This window comes from Gymnoscopelus braueri, assembly GCF_963280865.1.
Source record: "Gymnoscopelus braueri genome assembly, chromosome: 18".
Classification (NCBI taxonomy): Eukaryota; Metazoa; Chordata; class Actinopteri; order Myctophiformes; family Myctophidae; genus Gymnoscopelus; species Gymnoscopelus braueri.
The window spans coordinates 27,392,777-27,408,095 of NC_137618.1; the positions used below are offsets into that span (position 1 = coordinate 27,392,777).

The following is a 15,319-nucleotide window of genomic DNA, read 5'->3' on the forward strand; positions in this document are numbered from 1 at the left end:
GGCCTGCAGGGCTGGCAGCCTCATCCTTTTGACGCAGCGCAGCGCAAAGTAAAGAATGAGTAAGAGTTTGCATCTTGAATGCCTGACGTCTTTTTCCGAAATTCTCTTGTCTCACCAGACGCCGTGTGGCTCTGGAGCCAGAGAGCGAGGGAGTCCAGGCTGAGAAGGAGAAAGAGGCAGCGCTGTGAGTCTATCCTGACAGATTTTTTAATGTTGGACTGAAGCCTGATGAAAACATTTCACTCTTCTCATGACTTATTGTATCTTTCTTTCTCACTGTTTCACCATCTCTTATGTTGCCTTTGTGACTGAAGTGGTGCTAGCTCACAAATTGTTTTTATTTTCACTATTTCACTATAGCGATGATATATTATATCATTTATAATACTCATAGTGGTTTAGTTATCTGTAAGGCGATAGTTGAACAGCTGGAGTTATGGTATCATGTGCATACATAGAAAATTATGTTATTTCTTTCTGTGTGCGATTTAATTCAGCTGAAAATATATTTTTTCAAACTATTATTTGTGTCATGAGTACATTTGTGAATGTTATGCTGAGACATCATTATTATTATTATTTGGAACAAGGAGATTTTCTGAGCTTCTACACCGCAAATAAAGGCATTAAAGGAGGAGTTCACCCCAAAAATGACTTATTTTCTATCAATTGCACACCCCATGAAGCCTTCAATTCAGGGATTTATTTTTGTTTTTGTGGCATTCCTAAGCCAATAATTTGATGACCGGGTGTATTTCCGGTAGGAGACACAAAGAATCTACTTTGTGTCTCCTACCGGATACAATAGCCGGTAGGAGACGGGAATCAAATTATTAGCTTAGGAATGCGACAAAAACAAAAATAAATCCATGGATTCAAGGCTTCATGGGGTGTGCAATTGATAGGAAATAAGTAATTTTTTTGGTGAACTACTCCTTTAACCTGTATGAATGAGGCATCAACTATGACTAGTTCTGATGTGAAATATTTGCCAGCAAGCATTTCAGATTTTCGTATTGTTTATTTGTCACACTCCCAGTGTGTAATTGCCTTCTGGCTCGGAGTATAAGATAATAGATCCTCAATGCCTCTTTCTGCTTCCTGACAGTCTTGCGATACATGCACATAACAACACTGTCTCTCATTTAAAACAACTTTTCCATACATCTGTTGTAATTTTGTGGTTCCTCAACTCCCTTCCCTGTTTTGTCTGTCTGAAACTGGACTGCTTGCATTAGCATTAAATTGGGCTCAGTCAGACCAGTGACGCCTTTATTTATGTTTGTCTTGTTCCCCGGTTACAGCAGGAAATACAGCATGGATTTTAAATCAGATTAATATCTTATAATGTATCAGTATTAATATGGCCTTCAGTATAAAAATATGCAACACACGTCACCTATACTGTACATGAGCTGGTTTATCTAACTGGCTTAGAGTTAACATTACCTTTTGTATTTGTGTTGTTGGCAGGTGTTTAGAGTTCCTGCTACAGAACGGTGCCACAGCCTCACTCAAAGACAAACAGAGCTACAGCCCCGTCCACTACGCTGCTGCCTATGGACACAGACACTGTCTGGAGCTGGTCAGTGTACACACAGTCACACACGCACACGCACCCGCACACATGCGTGCACATTTGAGTGCAACTGAGACCACATACAGGAAATTGTTTTAATGCTGACTAGTGACTCCGGGCGTTTGTCCTTTCTGCTGGCAGATGTTTTCATTGGACAATATGCAACTACCTTTCAGTTTTCCATTCCAACATCGAAATCATTATATAATGGGGCACTTGTGACAATTTTTATTGGTACAGCGCAAAAGTAAAACAACTAAGTTACAGTCATAGTCTTGAAAATGGGAAATAAATGTGTGAAAAATCTCCACATAGCATAATAATAAATAAATAATTTTGATGAAGATGTGAGTTGTCCGGTGATTAGAAGCTGTGTGACTGTGTGTTGCCTTTTCTCTGCAGCTGCTGGACAGAGATGACAGTCATCAAGAAGACCCCGACTCCCTGAGTGCCAGGAGCCCCCTGCATCTTGCTGTGAGACTCAGCATATGTACACACAATTGCACAAACATACAGTCACCTCACTTTCCTAATTTTTAAGTGCAACTAAACCATGGCCACTTTGGGGAGTTTCCTACTATCAAACTACCAAACTATCTAAAGGTTTTTAAGACCCTCTAAAGGACTAGACTGATCTTGGTACTCTGTGATGTAAGCAACACGGCTGCAGCTAATATAACATCAATAATGGGTGTGTTAGATTTAGGCAAATACAAATCAAGACAAGAAAACAAGACTCCCAAACTTTGCTTGACTTCCTGTATCTGTGTAATGTAGGTGCCCACCCGTTTAGGAGACTAGAAGTAGGTCCAGAGTCTATTAATTTAAAAGGGAGAAGTGAAAATGAACACAAATTATGAGTGATGCTTTTGCCCCATGGTCACTGAAGGGCCCATTTGGACCCATTTGGACCCATTCGTCAGCGTGCCCACTTAGGGCACTGAAGTTTGTACTTCAACTGAAGTAACTGAAGTTTGTACCATTTCATGCTAGTGGCAATGCGTGGGATTGGCTATATATATTGGTTATATACTATGGTGTGCAAATTTAGGTGTGCAAATATTTGCACACTAGCACATCTAAATCTAACACACCCATTGTTAATGTTATTAGCTGCACCTGTGTTGCTAGATCAGAGTACCAAGATCAGCCTAGTCCATTAGATGTTTTTTAACCTGGCAGCAGTACACTCACAAAAGTGGCCTAGAATTTAGTTGCACTATAAAAGCCCATACGTCTTATTAAATAAACATGAACTACATGCAGACAAATGCAATTAACTAACATTCTAGCATGTCATTCTAGATGTAAATAAAGTGAAAGTGTATTAGTCTACTCTCATTAAGTGTGTGTATTCATCATCACTGAAACACTGGTTTCTCCCCGTCTCTGTGCAGGCGTATCACGGCCATGCCCAGGCCTTGGAAGTGTTGCTGCAGGGGGAGAGAGAGGTGGACCAGGGGGATGAGGCGGGGAGGACCCCCCTGGCGCTGGCCGCTCTCCGGGGACACACGGACTGCGTGCACACGCTCCTCAACCAGGGGGCGTCGCCGCGCACCACCGACACCCAGTACGGACGCAGCCCGGTCCATCTAGCAGGTAGGGCTGAAACTGCTGTACCAGGCAGTGCTTTCATTTAGCATTTGAGTTTTGTCTGACGTGCGCTGCTCTCTCTCTCTTTCCCTCTGGCTGTCAGTGATGAACGGTCATACGACATGTGTGCGCCTCCTGTTGGATGACTCAGACAGTATGGAGCTGGTGGACGCGGCTGACTCTCAGGGACAGTGAGTGATTCTTGTACAGCTGCGGCATTGGTCTAAGAATGACACGCAGTACACAAATGTTTGTTATTTCAGCATCTTATTACTGGATTCTCATGTATTGGAGTCGTTGGCATTAGGGGTAACTACACAGTATTAGATGGGGGTGGTAGTGGCCCTGAAGGTAGGGTGGCCGCTTGGGAATCTAAAGGTTCCCGGTGCGACCCCAGGCTCCCCCTGTCAAAGTGTCCTTGAGCAAGACACTGAAGCCCTAACTGCTCCCGATAAGCAGGTTGGTGCCGTCGGTGTGTGAATGTAACGCACATTGTAAAACGCTTTGGATAAAGGCGCTATATAAATGTCGCCGTATTCGTACATATCAACTACGTCAGGGGTTCCCAAAGTTGGGGTCGCGACCCCACTTGGGGTCGCGGGAGACTGACGGTGGGGTCGCAAATTTATTTTGGGTAATAAAAAAATAAATTATTATTATTATTATTATTATTTAATTTTTTACATTTTAAATTCAACAGAATGGATGAAATACAATCTAAAAATGATTACAAATAGTACATTTTACCATTTTAATTCATTACATTCATTACCGAACGTGCAAGTTTATGTGCTTAAATGACCTCCAGGTTTAGGTGGGGTCGCGAGTCAATTTCCGCATTATTTTGGGGTCGCGGGCTGAAAAGTTTGGGAACCCATGAACTATGTTAATCTGTCCTCTCTCTCTGCATCCTCATCCCCTGCTCCTGCTGTTCTCCAGGACTCCTCTGATGCTGGCGGTGGCAGGAGGTCATGTGGATGCTGTGTCTCTACTGCTGGAGAGAGAAGCCAATGTCAACCTGGCTGATAACCACGGGCTTACTGGGCTCCACCTGGGGGTAAGGCTGTGTGTGTGTGTGTGTGTGTGTGTGTGTGTGTGTGTGTGTGAGAGTGTGTGAGTGTGTGAGAGTGTGAGAGTGTGTGAGAACGCACAAGTTTGCACCCTGTAAAGTCTATCTGTTCAATTCAAATTTCATGTGATAATTCCTCCCCGTCTCTTCCTTCTCTCCTGACTAATTTACTCTCTCTCTCCCTCTAGTTGCTGTGCGGTCAGGAGGAGTGCGTCCAGTGTCTGCTGGAACAGGAGGCGTCCGTGTTGCTAGGCGACTCTCGGGGCCGCACGCCCATCCACCTGGCAGCGGCGCGAGGCCACGCCTCCTGGCTGAGCGAGCTGCTCAGCATCGCCAGTTCAGAGCCGCCCTCCCTCCCCCCACTGCGCGACCACTGGGGCTACACACCCCTGCACTGGGCATGCTACTATGGTTAGCAGCAATCGCACTAACCACTTACCCTCAAGACTTTGTAAACTGGACCCGAGTTGGTTCTCTACTTATCGCTTCTTCAAAGTGATTGTTGCAAATTGCTTTACACAGTAAAATAAAACGACAGAATTCAGAATGTCGGTTTAACTCTCAGGAGTTAAATTGACACTTTGACATTGACATTTTGCAGTGTATGTATAAATCATGTATGCGATATACCTGAGACTGTATGTCTTCTCGCTGAAATTGGATGTGTGTGTGTGTGTGCTTGTGCATGCCAGGTCACGAGGGCTGTGTGGAGATCCTGCTGGAGCAGAAGGGTTGTCGCTGTATCGATGGGAACCCTTTCACTCCCCTGCACTGTGCTGTGTAAGTCCTGTTTTAAATATAGTGTATCGTCAGTAGTTTTTTTTATTTTATTTTTATTTTTTATCCCACGATTTTGTAACCCTTTTTTTCACCGGTGCCAATTTTCTAAGTGATCCTGGGCGCTACACTCCCCCCACAGCCTAGGGAGTCCAGGGCCGAGCTCATGCCTCCTTCAATGCATGAGAGCCAACTGACCTTTTTGTCACCTGACAGGGGGGAGTTTCCCCGATAGGACGTAGCGAGTGGAAGGAGCACGTTATTCCAACCAGTTCCCTTCCCCTCCATCAGGCGCCCCGGCTGTCATGGGGGAGGCGATATAGCGACCAGTATTACTAAATGTTTTTGTGAGGGTATTAACTACCCTAGGAGACACGGGGAGAACATGCAAACTCCACACAGAGTAGGCCCTTTCGCCAACCCCAGTAGAGGGGGTAGTAGAGTTTCTTTAATAGCTCTTAGAAATATGAACAGACATGATATTGTACAATGGGTAATTTCAGCCATGATTAATTTAAGGCCGGGTCCAGCTGTGCTTTTAATTTCCATAAAGAATAACTAATTTGTAATAACTATTCCATAATTTGTAATAACTATTCCATAATTTGTAATAACTATTCCATAAAGCATAACTAGGTCTTTTAGCGAGTGAGCAGGTGGTGGACTGCTTTATTTTTGATGATGTTGAGAACCTTTCTGTCAATAGACACGCTTGGTAACCATTTTATAAATGGTACAGAACATTCCATGTGTATCGGAGGAGACGTGGTTGTCTACACCCGCACGGCCTCAGACCAAACAGTAGGGGTCAGCAGTGACAGGGACTTAACACATGGGGGGAATTGGCAGCGACTAAATTGGGGGGAAAAGAAACAAGATAATAACACCCTTGAAGAATAATAGGTACTTCAATGCTGCAAATTGTCATATCCATAATCTCAGTACAGAACACCCTTTCTTAAGTAGTCAACATATGAGTAAGCCCCCAATGTCCCCATACATCCTATGGCCATAAAACATAAGAGATATGAGGAGGACGTATTAAACAATAAGTGGGCAGTCTGGGCACTGAACTGTACAATCAAGTGATTTCACGAGTGATTTCACCAACATCTGTTTTGTCCCATCCTTTAGGGTAAATGACCATGAGCCCTGTGCGTCTCTTTTGTTAGAGGCTATGGGATCAGACATCGCTAGCTGCAAGGATGCAAAGGACAGGTACTGTAAGACTTCATTTTGCACCGTTTCTCAGCTTCTGTTTTACCACTTAACACATTCTCTGCCAGGTATTCATTCATTCATTCATCCGCTGCTGCCAGTGTTTTTTACCTTATTTTGACGATCCAATGAGAGCCACGTAAGCCACAATGTGGACACGGATGTAATCAAAAGCTATCCACCAGAACAAAAACATGTTTACCGCGATCGTCCATTCTGTTGTTATCGGCAGTTGAATATGGCTTGTTTTCACACAAAAAAGAGGAAATCCGAGCTAGGTGTGTTTTTCTACATCTCATAACATAGGAGTGGAACATAGTCATCTCCCTCTAGCCTGGTTCCAGACGAATCTGCCTTTGCAAAATTGCATCACACTTTAGCCCTCGGCAGATTAGGTCTGGCCCCCCCTCAATAGAGATTTCATTTCTCTCCCTCCAAAGTCGTGAGGGACCAATCAGGGCCCAGTATCCAAATGTGGGCGGGCTTATCACCTTATTTGGAGCAATGACGTACAAGGAAGCACTGCTCTGATTCGTTCGTAAAAGGAAGCACTGCTCTGATTGGTTTAGGTCTAACCAATAGAGTCCGTTTGGATCTTTTTGTAACCGCCCCTTGGAAAGAAATCTATCGTTGATAGGGACCAGACTAATATCCACGCAGTGTGTCGTGTGATATTGTCTGGCCACGCGAGGCTAATCTCCCTCCATTCCTTCTACTCTCGCAGTCAAGGTATCATTCATAGGTTGTGGAAGAGCGGCCTCTAGCGTAATTTTTTTTTTTAATGATTATTTTTTAATTGATGGAGATCTCCGTCAATGGCAGTCAAGTGTTGGATTTGAAATGTCGGAGATTTCCGTCAATGGCAGGGAATGTGTTAAAGAGCCGTGCATACTACCATTGTATTTGTTTTGTTTGATCTTCCCTTCCACCTAAAATCTGTGGCCTCTGTGGGCCTTTTTAAAACACTTTTTAAAGACTCACCTATTCAAACAGGCCTTTACATAGCCTTTTATGATTACCAATCTTTGTGAGTTTGTGTTGTAACATAATCCTGTATCGATTTCTTGATTTTTACCGGCTGACTGGTTAAATGCTGACTGTTGTATTTTGTCTTTTTATTTTTTACTGATATGTTCTGCTTTTATTGTTGTGAAGCACTTTGTGACTCTGATGTCTGTGAAAGGCGCTCTACAAATAAAATTTACTTACTTACTTTTAAGTAAGTAGGTCGGAGAGGCTTATTGTCGGTATCGGTCGAGGGGTTTATTGTCACGGGAGAACATCCCCGTTACAATGTGCTAGACCCCTGGGAGATGAATTGCTGATGGTGGAGCGCTACCACCAGCTCCCAGTACTTACCACACGACTTGCCGCACCCAAGCCGCGCTACTCATACGCTGAGTTGGCAGCGCCCAGGATCAAACCCATTACCTTGTGTCCAAAGGCGAGAGCTCGCGACTGAGCTACCCAGACACATATTTGTTAATTGTTGTGGTGTGAACTCTGCCATCCACTTGACTTTTTAAAACTATATTTGTATAGTTATCGTGCTCTGTGTAAGAACGGCCCTTATGTCCTATATACCAGCGATTCTCAACTTGTGGGCCGTTATTATTTGTTGTTATTATTTGTTGTTATTATTATTTGGGGGCCCCCGCCCCCAAATAATTGGCAAAACACTAACATTTTTGTGATAATATAACATTAATATATATTTATTTTTTCTTTAAACCTTGAAATGTGGGGTTTCATTGTGATACCGATAAATGTTAGTTCCATTTGTCCAAGCCGGAACACATTCCGATTCACATTTGAATACGTTATTTTACGTGGTGATCCAGAAAAGGTTGAGAACCACTGCAATATCATTTGTTGTCCAATGAAGAATTATAATTTTTTGCCTACAATGACATGCCCAAAATAGGGACACTAATCTGTATTCGTCTTGTAGGACTCCTCTCCATGCGGCAGCGTTCTCGGGTCACGTGGACTGTGTCCAGCTACTACTTTCCCATGATGCACCTGTTGATGCAGTGGACCAATCGGGGCGCACCGCGCTGATGATGGCAGCAGAGAAGGGTGGAGTTAAAGCACTCGGTACACAATGTATTCTTTACTCAGCTGATGCTCTCACCAAGGTCAAAGTGTGTGTGTGTGTGTGTGTGTGTGTGTGTGTGTGTGTGTGTGTGTGTGTGTGTGTGTGTGTGTGTGTGTGTGTGTGTGTGTGTGTGTGTGTGTGTGTGTGTGTGTGTGTGTGTGTGTGTGTGTGTGTGTGTGTGTGTGTGTGTGTGTGTGTGTCAGCTCTCATTCAGTCACTCACAGTTGTGAACGTGTGAGTTTTGCTGTGTATGTGTGTTCTCTACAGCTAACATGGCACTCTTTTGTCTTGTCCAGAGGTGCTGTTGACCACTGCAAATGCCAACCTTTGTCTGACTGACAAAGAAGGCAACACAGCCCTGCACCTGGCCTGCAGTAATGTGAGTGTCCACAGGAGGGGGCTCTGCTCTCATTGTGCTTCAGTCTCCATGGTCCATATGTATATGACAACTAGTTGTTTTTAATCATTTCTAGTAATTTCTCATGCAGTGACTGTTACCTCACAATTGTTCTACGTGTAGGGAAAGGAGGACTGTGTTTTGTTGATCTTGGAGAAACTGTCCGACGCTGCCCTCATCAATGCCACAAACGCGGCATTGCAGACGTGAGTGTCTTAAGACTTATGATGAAGCCATGTTACATTTTAGGTGTTCAGCTGATGCTCCTGTATGGACTAACATTAGGTGTAAAAGTAGTATAACTTAAGCTAAACCACTTAAGCCCTAAATAACCGATCTACAAGCTCACATTTTTGGAACATGTTCGCCAATAATGACAGGGATGCCAGTGTTAATGAGGTTAAACTCCAAGCATATGATGATGTGAACTTTGCAAGCAAGCAAAAGCAAATTGAGGGAGACATGTCCAAGTCGCCTCACCAAGCCTAGATGTCCGAACTGTTCCTATGTGTGTCCATAGAATAATCTTTTAAACAAAAGGAGTGCAAATTGATGCAGAGATTTTCCACCCAAAATCGTTAATTTGTTATTAAAATCGATTACTTTTTATAATTGACTAATTGGTTCGATTAACCCATTAAAACCGGGAAAGCATCGGTGTCATTTTCGACACTTCGTGCCAAGCGCTTGTACATCTGCTATTTTTGAATTCTTTGAAAAATCTTGAAAGTGTTTTGAATAATTTAGAATTACGAAAAAGTGTGAGAACTACTGATTTTAGAAGGCATTCGTAGAATCGGCCTCAGGTCTTAATGGGTTAACTGTTGCACCCCTAGTCTCTCTTATGCTTTGTGTCAATGTTCCTATGCTCCCCTTTGCCTCTGTCAGTCCCCTCCATCTGGCAGCCCGGAGCGGCTTGAAGCAGGCTGTCAAGGAGCTTCTGGCCAGAGGGGCCAGTGTCCAGACGCTGGATGAGAACGGTATGTCTGTCCCGGTCCGGAACCATCCGCTGCGGTCTGGCCTTTCCAGGAATGCTGGAGGTCCAAAAACTCTTTAAAGCTGTTGCTGCTTCAAGCATGGTTGGCATGCAGTGTTTTTCTCTTTTGAACCCGGGCTCCATTCCATCATGAACTTCACCCTATAGTATAAAATGAGAATGGAATTCTCCATATACCTCAAATTCTACTTTGTTTGGATGTTGATGGAATTGACCTCAGTGATCTGCTATACTGTATGTGCTCGGGTAAATATGGACTATATTTATGCAGCTTATGTTTTTGCCTTAGGTTCTTCTTTGTCAGGGATTATTAGATCAGGTGCGTCCTAGTTTGTGCCTGTAAGCTTGTTGTCCCCCGTGTCTGTTTGTGTACCGTGTTGTGTGGCTGGCTTTAGACTAATGGAATGCTGCTTCATCCCTCCTCTGTGTCCCCTACTCTTGTCTTCTGCTCCACTTCATGTTTCCCGCTTCGCCTTCCCTGCTTCCTCCATGTCTGCCCCCACCCCCCTCCATGTCCATCTACTTTCCCTCCATTGCTCCATCCTCTTCCCTTTCTCTCCGTCTCCTCCTCTCCTTTTCCATACTGTACGTGTACCTCCCCCTTCTATCTCTGTCTCTCTCTCTGGGTCTTTTGTCTCTGTCTGTCTCTCTCTCTCAGGTCTGACCCCTGCTCTGGCTTGCGCTCCCAGCAGGGAGGTGGCTGACTGTCTGGCTCTCATTCTGGCTACCATGATGCCTTTCTGCTCCCCTTGCAGCTCAGGGGCTCCTTCCCCAGGCTCCCTCCTGAGGCAGCTGCCCCGCCAGGGGGGCAAGGGCCCCAGCATCGGCCCCCGGGGGCCACGCAGCCCCAAGAACCCCTCCGGGCCCTCCAGCGAGGGAACCACAGAGAACGACTCGGAAGACTCCGAAACCTTCTGACACCCCTTCTTGACTTTCTCGTCTCTCGCTCTTCCCGAGTCCCCCTGTGTGCACTGTCCCACGCTGTCTGTCCTCTGTCCTCCTACCTCAAAGCGTGCACTTGACTTATTTCATTTGTCCCCCCCCCCTTGCATATTCTAGGCGGCATAGAAGAAAGGATTGTCCTGAGAGAAGTGGCTTAGGTTTCACTAAGTATTCCGCTTTCACATCATTCCAGGGCTCGAAGAGCAGTAAGTAAGTGCACACTTTAAGGCCGAAGGTTTTGAGACATTGTTTGGGACGCGGCCCAGATGCTTGCAGTGTCTGTGGCCCTCGCCTGCTCTGACTTCTTGCCCCCAGAGCTCACTTCACCATGTAGGGGAACATGTACAGGACCTCGCCCCTACACCAGGTTGGAGGACTCTCCCTCTCGCCTAGTGCCCTTGTCAATGAAATAATGAACGGAGCGGCTGCACTTCACTGGACGTTCAATGGGACCGAATTATTTGCTCCCTGGATGCGTGCTTGAGTGCTAAAAAGAAGATTTCAATCTGGGCCAGTTACAGTTTGGGTCTGCATGCTTGTGTTGAACTTGTATCATCATTCTGTCCACTCACGGGTGCTTAAATCCAAACCAACCTCGGTACTCTGTCTCTATGTGGCTTGGAAACTAGCCCCAGAGACTTGTCGGTCTTAAAAAGCCATTTTTTAACTGTTTGTACATGAGTGAAGAGGACCATTCTGAAAGCTAAGCATAATCTTAACCTTTTTATATGATTTTCGTTTAGTTGATGTACCAAATATTGACTCACACACCTAAATACTTAATAAGTACTGTAGGCACCATGCTGTGGCTGGGTATTTGTATATTTTTTACAAAGGTACGTAACTCTTGCAATGACTGCCCGCTGATTTTAGCACAACTATTAATTATTTCTCTGAAGCTCACATTTGAAATTCATTCTTCGGGCCTATGGCTCCATTGTGAATTGTATCATAAAATGATGATTAGTAGAAATATTGACCAGAACACCTAGTAAAATGTGACTGGGTTCTGTCATAGCTTATGCTGATGCAATTGGTGAAGTGTTGAGGCTGTTTTTCAAAGCAGTGCTGATAAGTGATGTGTGAGGAAAAAAATAATATCTGTACTTTATGTGCGTTTTATTCATTGACTCTGCTTTGTGGAATGCTCTCCTGTTCTGGTTTGTATCCCTACTGGTAGTAAACGGGTCCATACTCTAAAGCCCAAGGTAGCCAAAGCTGACCTTTTGAAAAGAAAGCTTACAACTGTCATTTTCAGCTTCCTGGACAGTTCTTTCAAATCACAGAAACCCAAAAGTTTAACATACAAAGAGAAGTGAAACAGGAACCAAATTTCTGGGCTTTCCGAGGTTACTAGATGGTCCAATGGGGGCCGTCTCCAAATTGCAGCATGGTATTTATTAATTATGACACGAAGGTACGTCTAGTATACTGCCAGCACTTAAATGTAAAATAACACAGGGCCTTGACCACTTTTCTCTTGTCCTTTTCTCGCCTTCTGTCCATCCTTCCACTGCTGTTTGTTCACCTACCAGCCATGGCTATGTTCACACTGGCAGCCCAAATCCAATTTTTGTCCTATCCAGATTGGAATCACATCTGGAAAAAAAAACACACATGGAAACGGATTTTTGCAAATCAGATTTGCACCACATTCCTACAGTACGTGATTTGAAATGAGATTCAAATCTGATTTTTAAAAATGCCTCAGTCTGGACACTGAAGCTTAATTTATGCTTTGTCATACGACGGTGTTGCTTGCCGAAAATAGCCGATAAACAAGCTCACGGCGCGTCGCATCGTGCCGTGTTGTAAGCTTATAGATCGGCTATCTTTGGTGAGCGACAACGTCGTACAACAAAGTAAACATTACTCACGCCTATGTCGTTATGTCTCAGTACAAAAATCTGACCTGATCACTTGCAAGTTACAGTGTGATCAGTCGGTCCTAAAGATCGTATTTGAGAAACAAAGCGGATTTGCCTGAAGTCTGAACAAAGCCTAAATGACAGTGTCTCAGACTTGTCCAGTGCCTTGTTCTGTATGTCTATTCATTTTTAATTAGTACATTTATTTTCACAGTATCCTCTTGATAGTGGATGCTACTATTCTAATTGTGTGTTTTAAGTTGTCTATAATGTGAGGCGCTTGCTCCAAACGGGGAACCATTCAGCTGACCTGTAAAATGAATGCAAAAACAAAATATCCCATACCAATGTTACTCCTAAAAGATGAGTGTGCTTATGTGTGTATGTATGTCCATGCGTGTGTGAGTGTGTAACATTATCTTGAAGATATGAAGTTGAACTGCTTTTGTATATACTGTTGTAAAGCACAGCGTCGTCTGTACAGATGTCCACCAGAGAGGCTACTGGGACACCTCCATTTCACCCCATTGGAAACAATGAAACAGATGAATAACAAGCATGTATTTCCACAGGGTCTTTCCATTTATATTTTTCAGAAAAATAAGGTTGTAAATGATTAGTTTCGCATTCAAACCTCTTGTAGATTGGAATGGAGATGATCCTAACGCCTGTTATGATTCGGGGCATGACGGTGTCGCTCGCCGTAATGTTAACTTTTATCAGGTGAGAAACACATTGTTGCTGTCGGGCAGAAACCTCTTACTTCATATTCAAACTTTTTAAAATAAACACCCTACAGCGTCACAAAAGTATCAAACATGGCAGATCTGCAATTTTGAGTTTGTCGATCTGCTATTTTTGAGTCCTGAAAAGACATGAGGTTTCCACCCGACAGAGACATACAATAACTTAGCAAGTTGATTTTCAGCAACACCGCCATGCAACGAAATATAGGTTCAGTTTGAGCCTGATAAGCACACACCCTGTTTATGAAGCACAGTGTTAGCTTGCCTGTCTCTTAAGCCTGATTTATACTTTGTTGTACAACTGTGTGACGCACCGAAAAAAAAAAACCCATCTAGAAGCTGATCACAACGCGTGGCTTTCCAAAACATGCTGTGAGTTTTTAGATCGGCTATTTTTGGCACATGATACCGTTGTGCGATGGACTATAAATTAAGCATTATGCTAAAGGTCTGCCGAGGTTTAAGTCAGTATTACGTTCAACTATAGATGAACAGGATGAGAAAAGAATGAGCTTCACCAGTTGTGACAATCGCTATCGTGTGTCTGATGATTTTCATACCAGTTCCTGATGCAGTAATGAAATGCTGAGGGCTGTTTGCCAGCTACCCTTTGTTTTATATGAATTGTAAAATTATAAAGATGATCTGTTTTAATTTACTGCTGCTGTGGTATTTTTTTTGATCAACCTAAGAACAAATGAGTACTTGACTAATGGCTACTACATGGATGACTATGGTACTTACTATGGATGACTATGGTACTTACCAGGGCAGGAATTTCAGGGAGGCCACGAAGGCCATGGCCATCGTTGCCCCTCAGTTTGGCCTTGTGCCCCTCAGAAAAATGGCATGCGCTGAGGCCACAGTGGCCTTAATGCCCCAGCTGACTGTACCACCTTCTTGTCCGTCTGTGAGCAGCTAATCTCCAGCACCGTTGGATCGATCGGCGTGAAACTGCACACACACACTCTCTGGAGGCCTGTTATAGCGCCACCATGGGGGCCTGATTTTTGCTACTACTCCTACCAATTTTGTTAAATTGGTACACCATATCTCTGTAGTCATGTGATCAAGATGTATCTATCAGACTTCTCATATTCCATTCCAATTGATTGCCTTCCAAACTTTACAGGAGGGGCCCATTTTGCACGAAATGCCACAAGCAATGCTGGACCGATTGGTGAGAAACTTTGAACGCACGCTCCCAGTAGGCCAAAGAAGAACCTCCACACCAAATTATTCAAATCATGATGCTTCCCTGTCTTCTATGGTGCTATGGTGCTTTCCTGTCATCTGGCTCGTTTTGCACAAAATGCTACAAATCATGAATGCAGCTCCCTATTGCTGTGAAACTTTGCACACACACTCACAGTAGACCAAGGAACCTCCACCCCACATTTGCACATCGGCCTCATGGTGGCATTATGACAGCCGACAGACATTTTGGCCAATAACTCTTGAACTGTAGGTACAATAAAACATTTCCCCCTACATTCCTTGGATTCTCACTCTCCATGTGCCAGATAAAATGTTCTGCCATTGTACATTTTCTTCCATACACACATTTTGCTACTAGTCCATATTTTATCCAAAACTCACACAAACTGGTACACATCTCTGGGGTCTGACATGATACTTTTGAGGTCATCTGGCCATGTGGTTACATTACAGTATGCACACCTCTAGGTTGCCCTTGTTTGTTCTTTCAAGTTATTCATCATTGGGCAAACATTTTATAAAACAAAAAGGCTGGTCTGTCACACACAGTGACAATGCACTATGGGGCTGCTATACAGTACAGTAACTAGGGGCCTATTTCACAAAAGCAGAATTAGGGGTTAAGCCTGGATTTAACACCTATCCTGGCTTAATGTAGCCAGGATAGGTGTTAAACGAGCCCTCCATCGTTGCTTCCAGTCATCCCGGTTCTCCATACAACTGGCCAGTTCGTTGGTACTTTGCGCTCCTGCATCATTCTTGAGTACATCCACGTATGTCATTGTGGGACGTCCTCGTGACCGATGACCGTGCGTTG

General features: G+C 44.0%; 1 protein-coding gene across 4 annotated transcripts in view; it reads left to right on the forward strand.

The window, feature by feature from the left end:
• ankrd44 (ankyrin repeat domain 44) overlaps positions 1 to 13,942 on the forward strand; it is a 34,684-nt gene extending 20,742 nt beyond the window's left edge. For 2 of the 4 annotated variants that reach the window (XM_080412297.1, XM_080412298.1), the window contains exons 15-28: positions 119 to 184; positions 1,474 to 1,585; positions 1,982 to 2,053; positions 2,977 to 3,178; positions 3,276 to 3,363; positions 4,112 to 4,229; positions 4,430 to 4,652; positions 4,934 to 5,021; positions 6,153 to 6,236; positions 8,188 to 8,333; positions 8,631 to 8,713; positions 8,855 to 8,937; positions 9,620 to 9,711; positions 10,387 to 13,942. In XM_080412297.1, coding sequence (XP_080268423.1) covers positions 119 to 184; positions 1,474 to 1,585; positions 1,982 to 2,053; positions 2,977 to 3,178; positions 3,276 to 3,363; positions 4,112 to 4,229; positions 4,430 to 4,652; positions 4,934 to 5,021; positions 6,153 to 6,236; positions 8,188 to 8,333; positions 8,631 to 8,713; positions 8,855 to 8,937; positions 9,620 to 9,711; positions 10,387 to 10,646 — 1,717 coding nt within the window. In that variant the 3' untranslated portion in view covers positions 10,647 to 13,942. The remainder of the gene's footprint in view (positions 1 to 118; positions 185 to 1,473; positions 1,586 to 1,981; positions 2,054 to 2,976; positions 3,179 to 3,275; positions 3,364 to 4,111; positions 4,230 to 4,429; positions 4,653 to 4,933; positions 5,022 to 6,152; positions 6,237 to 8,187; positions 8,334 to 8,630; positions 8,714 to 8,854; positions 8,938 to 9,619; positions 9,712 to 10,386) is intronic. The other 2 variants (XM_080412299.1, XM_080412300.1) reach the window with 2 other exon arrangements.
• The last annotated feature ends 1,377 nt before the right edge of the window (positions 13,943 to 15,319 follow it).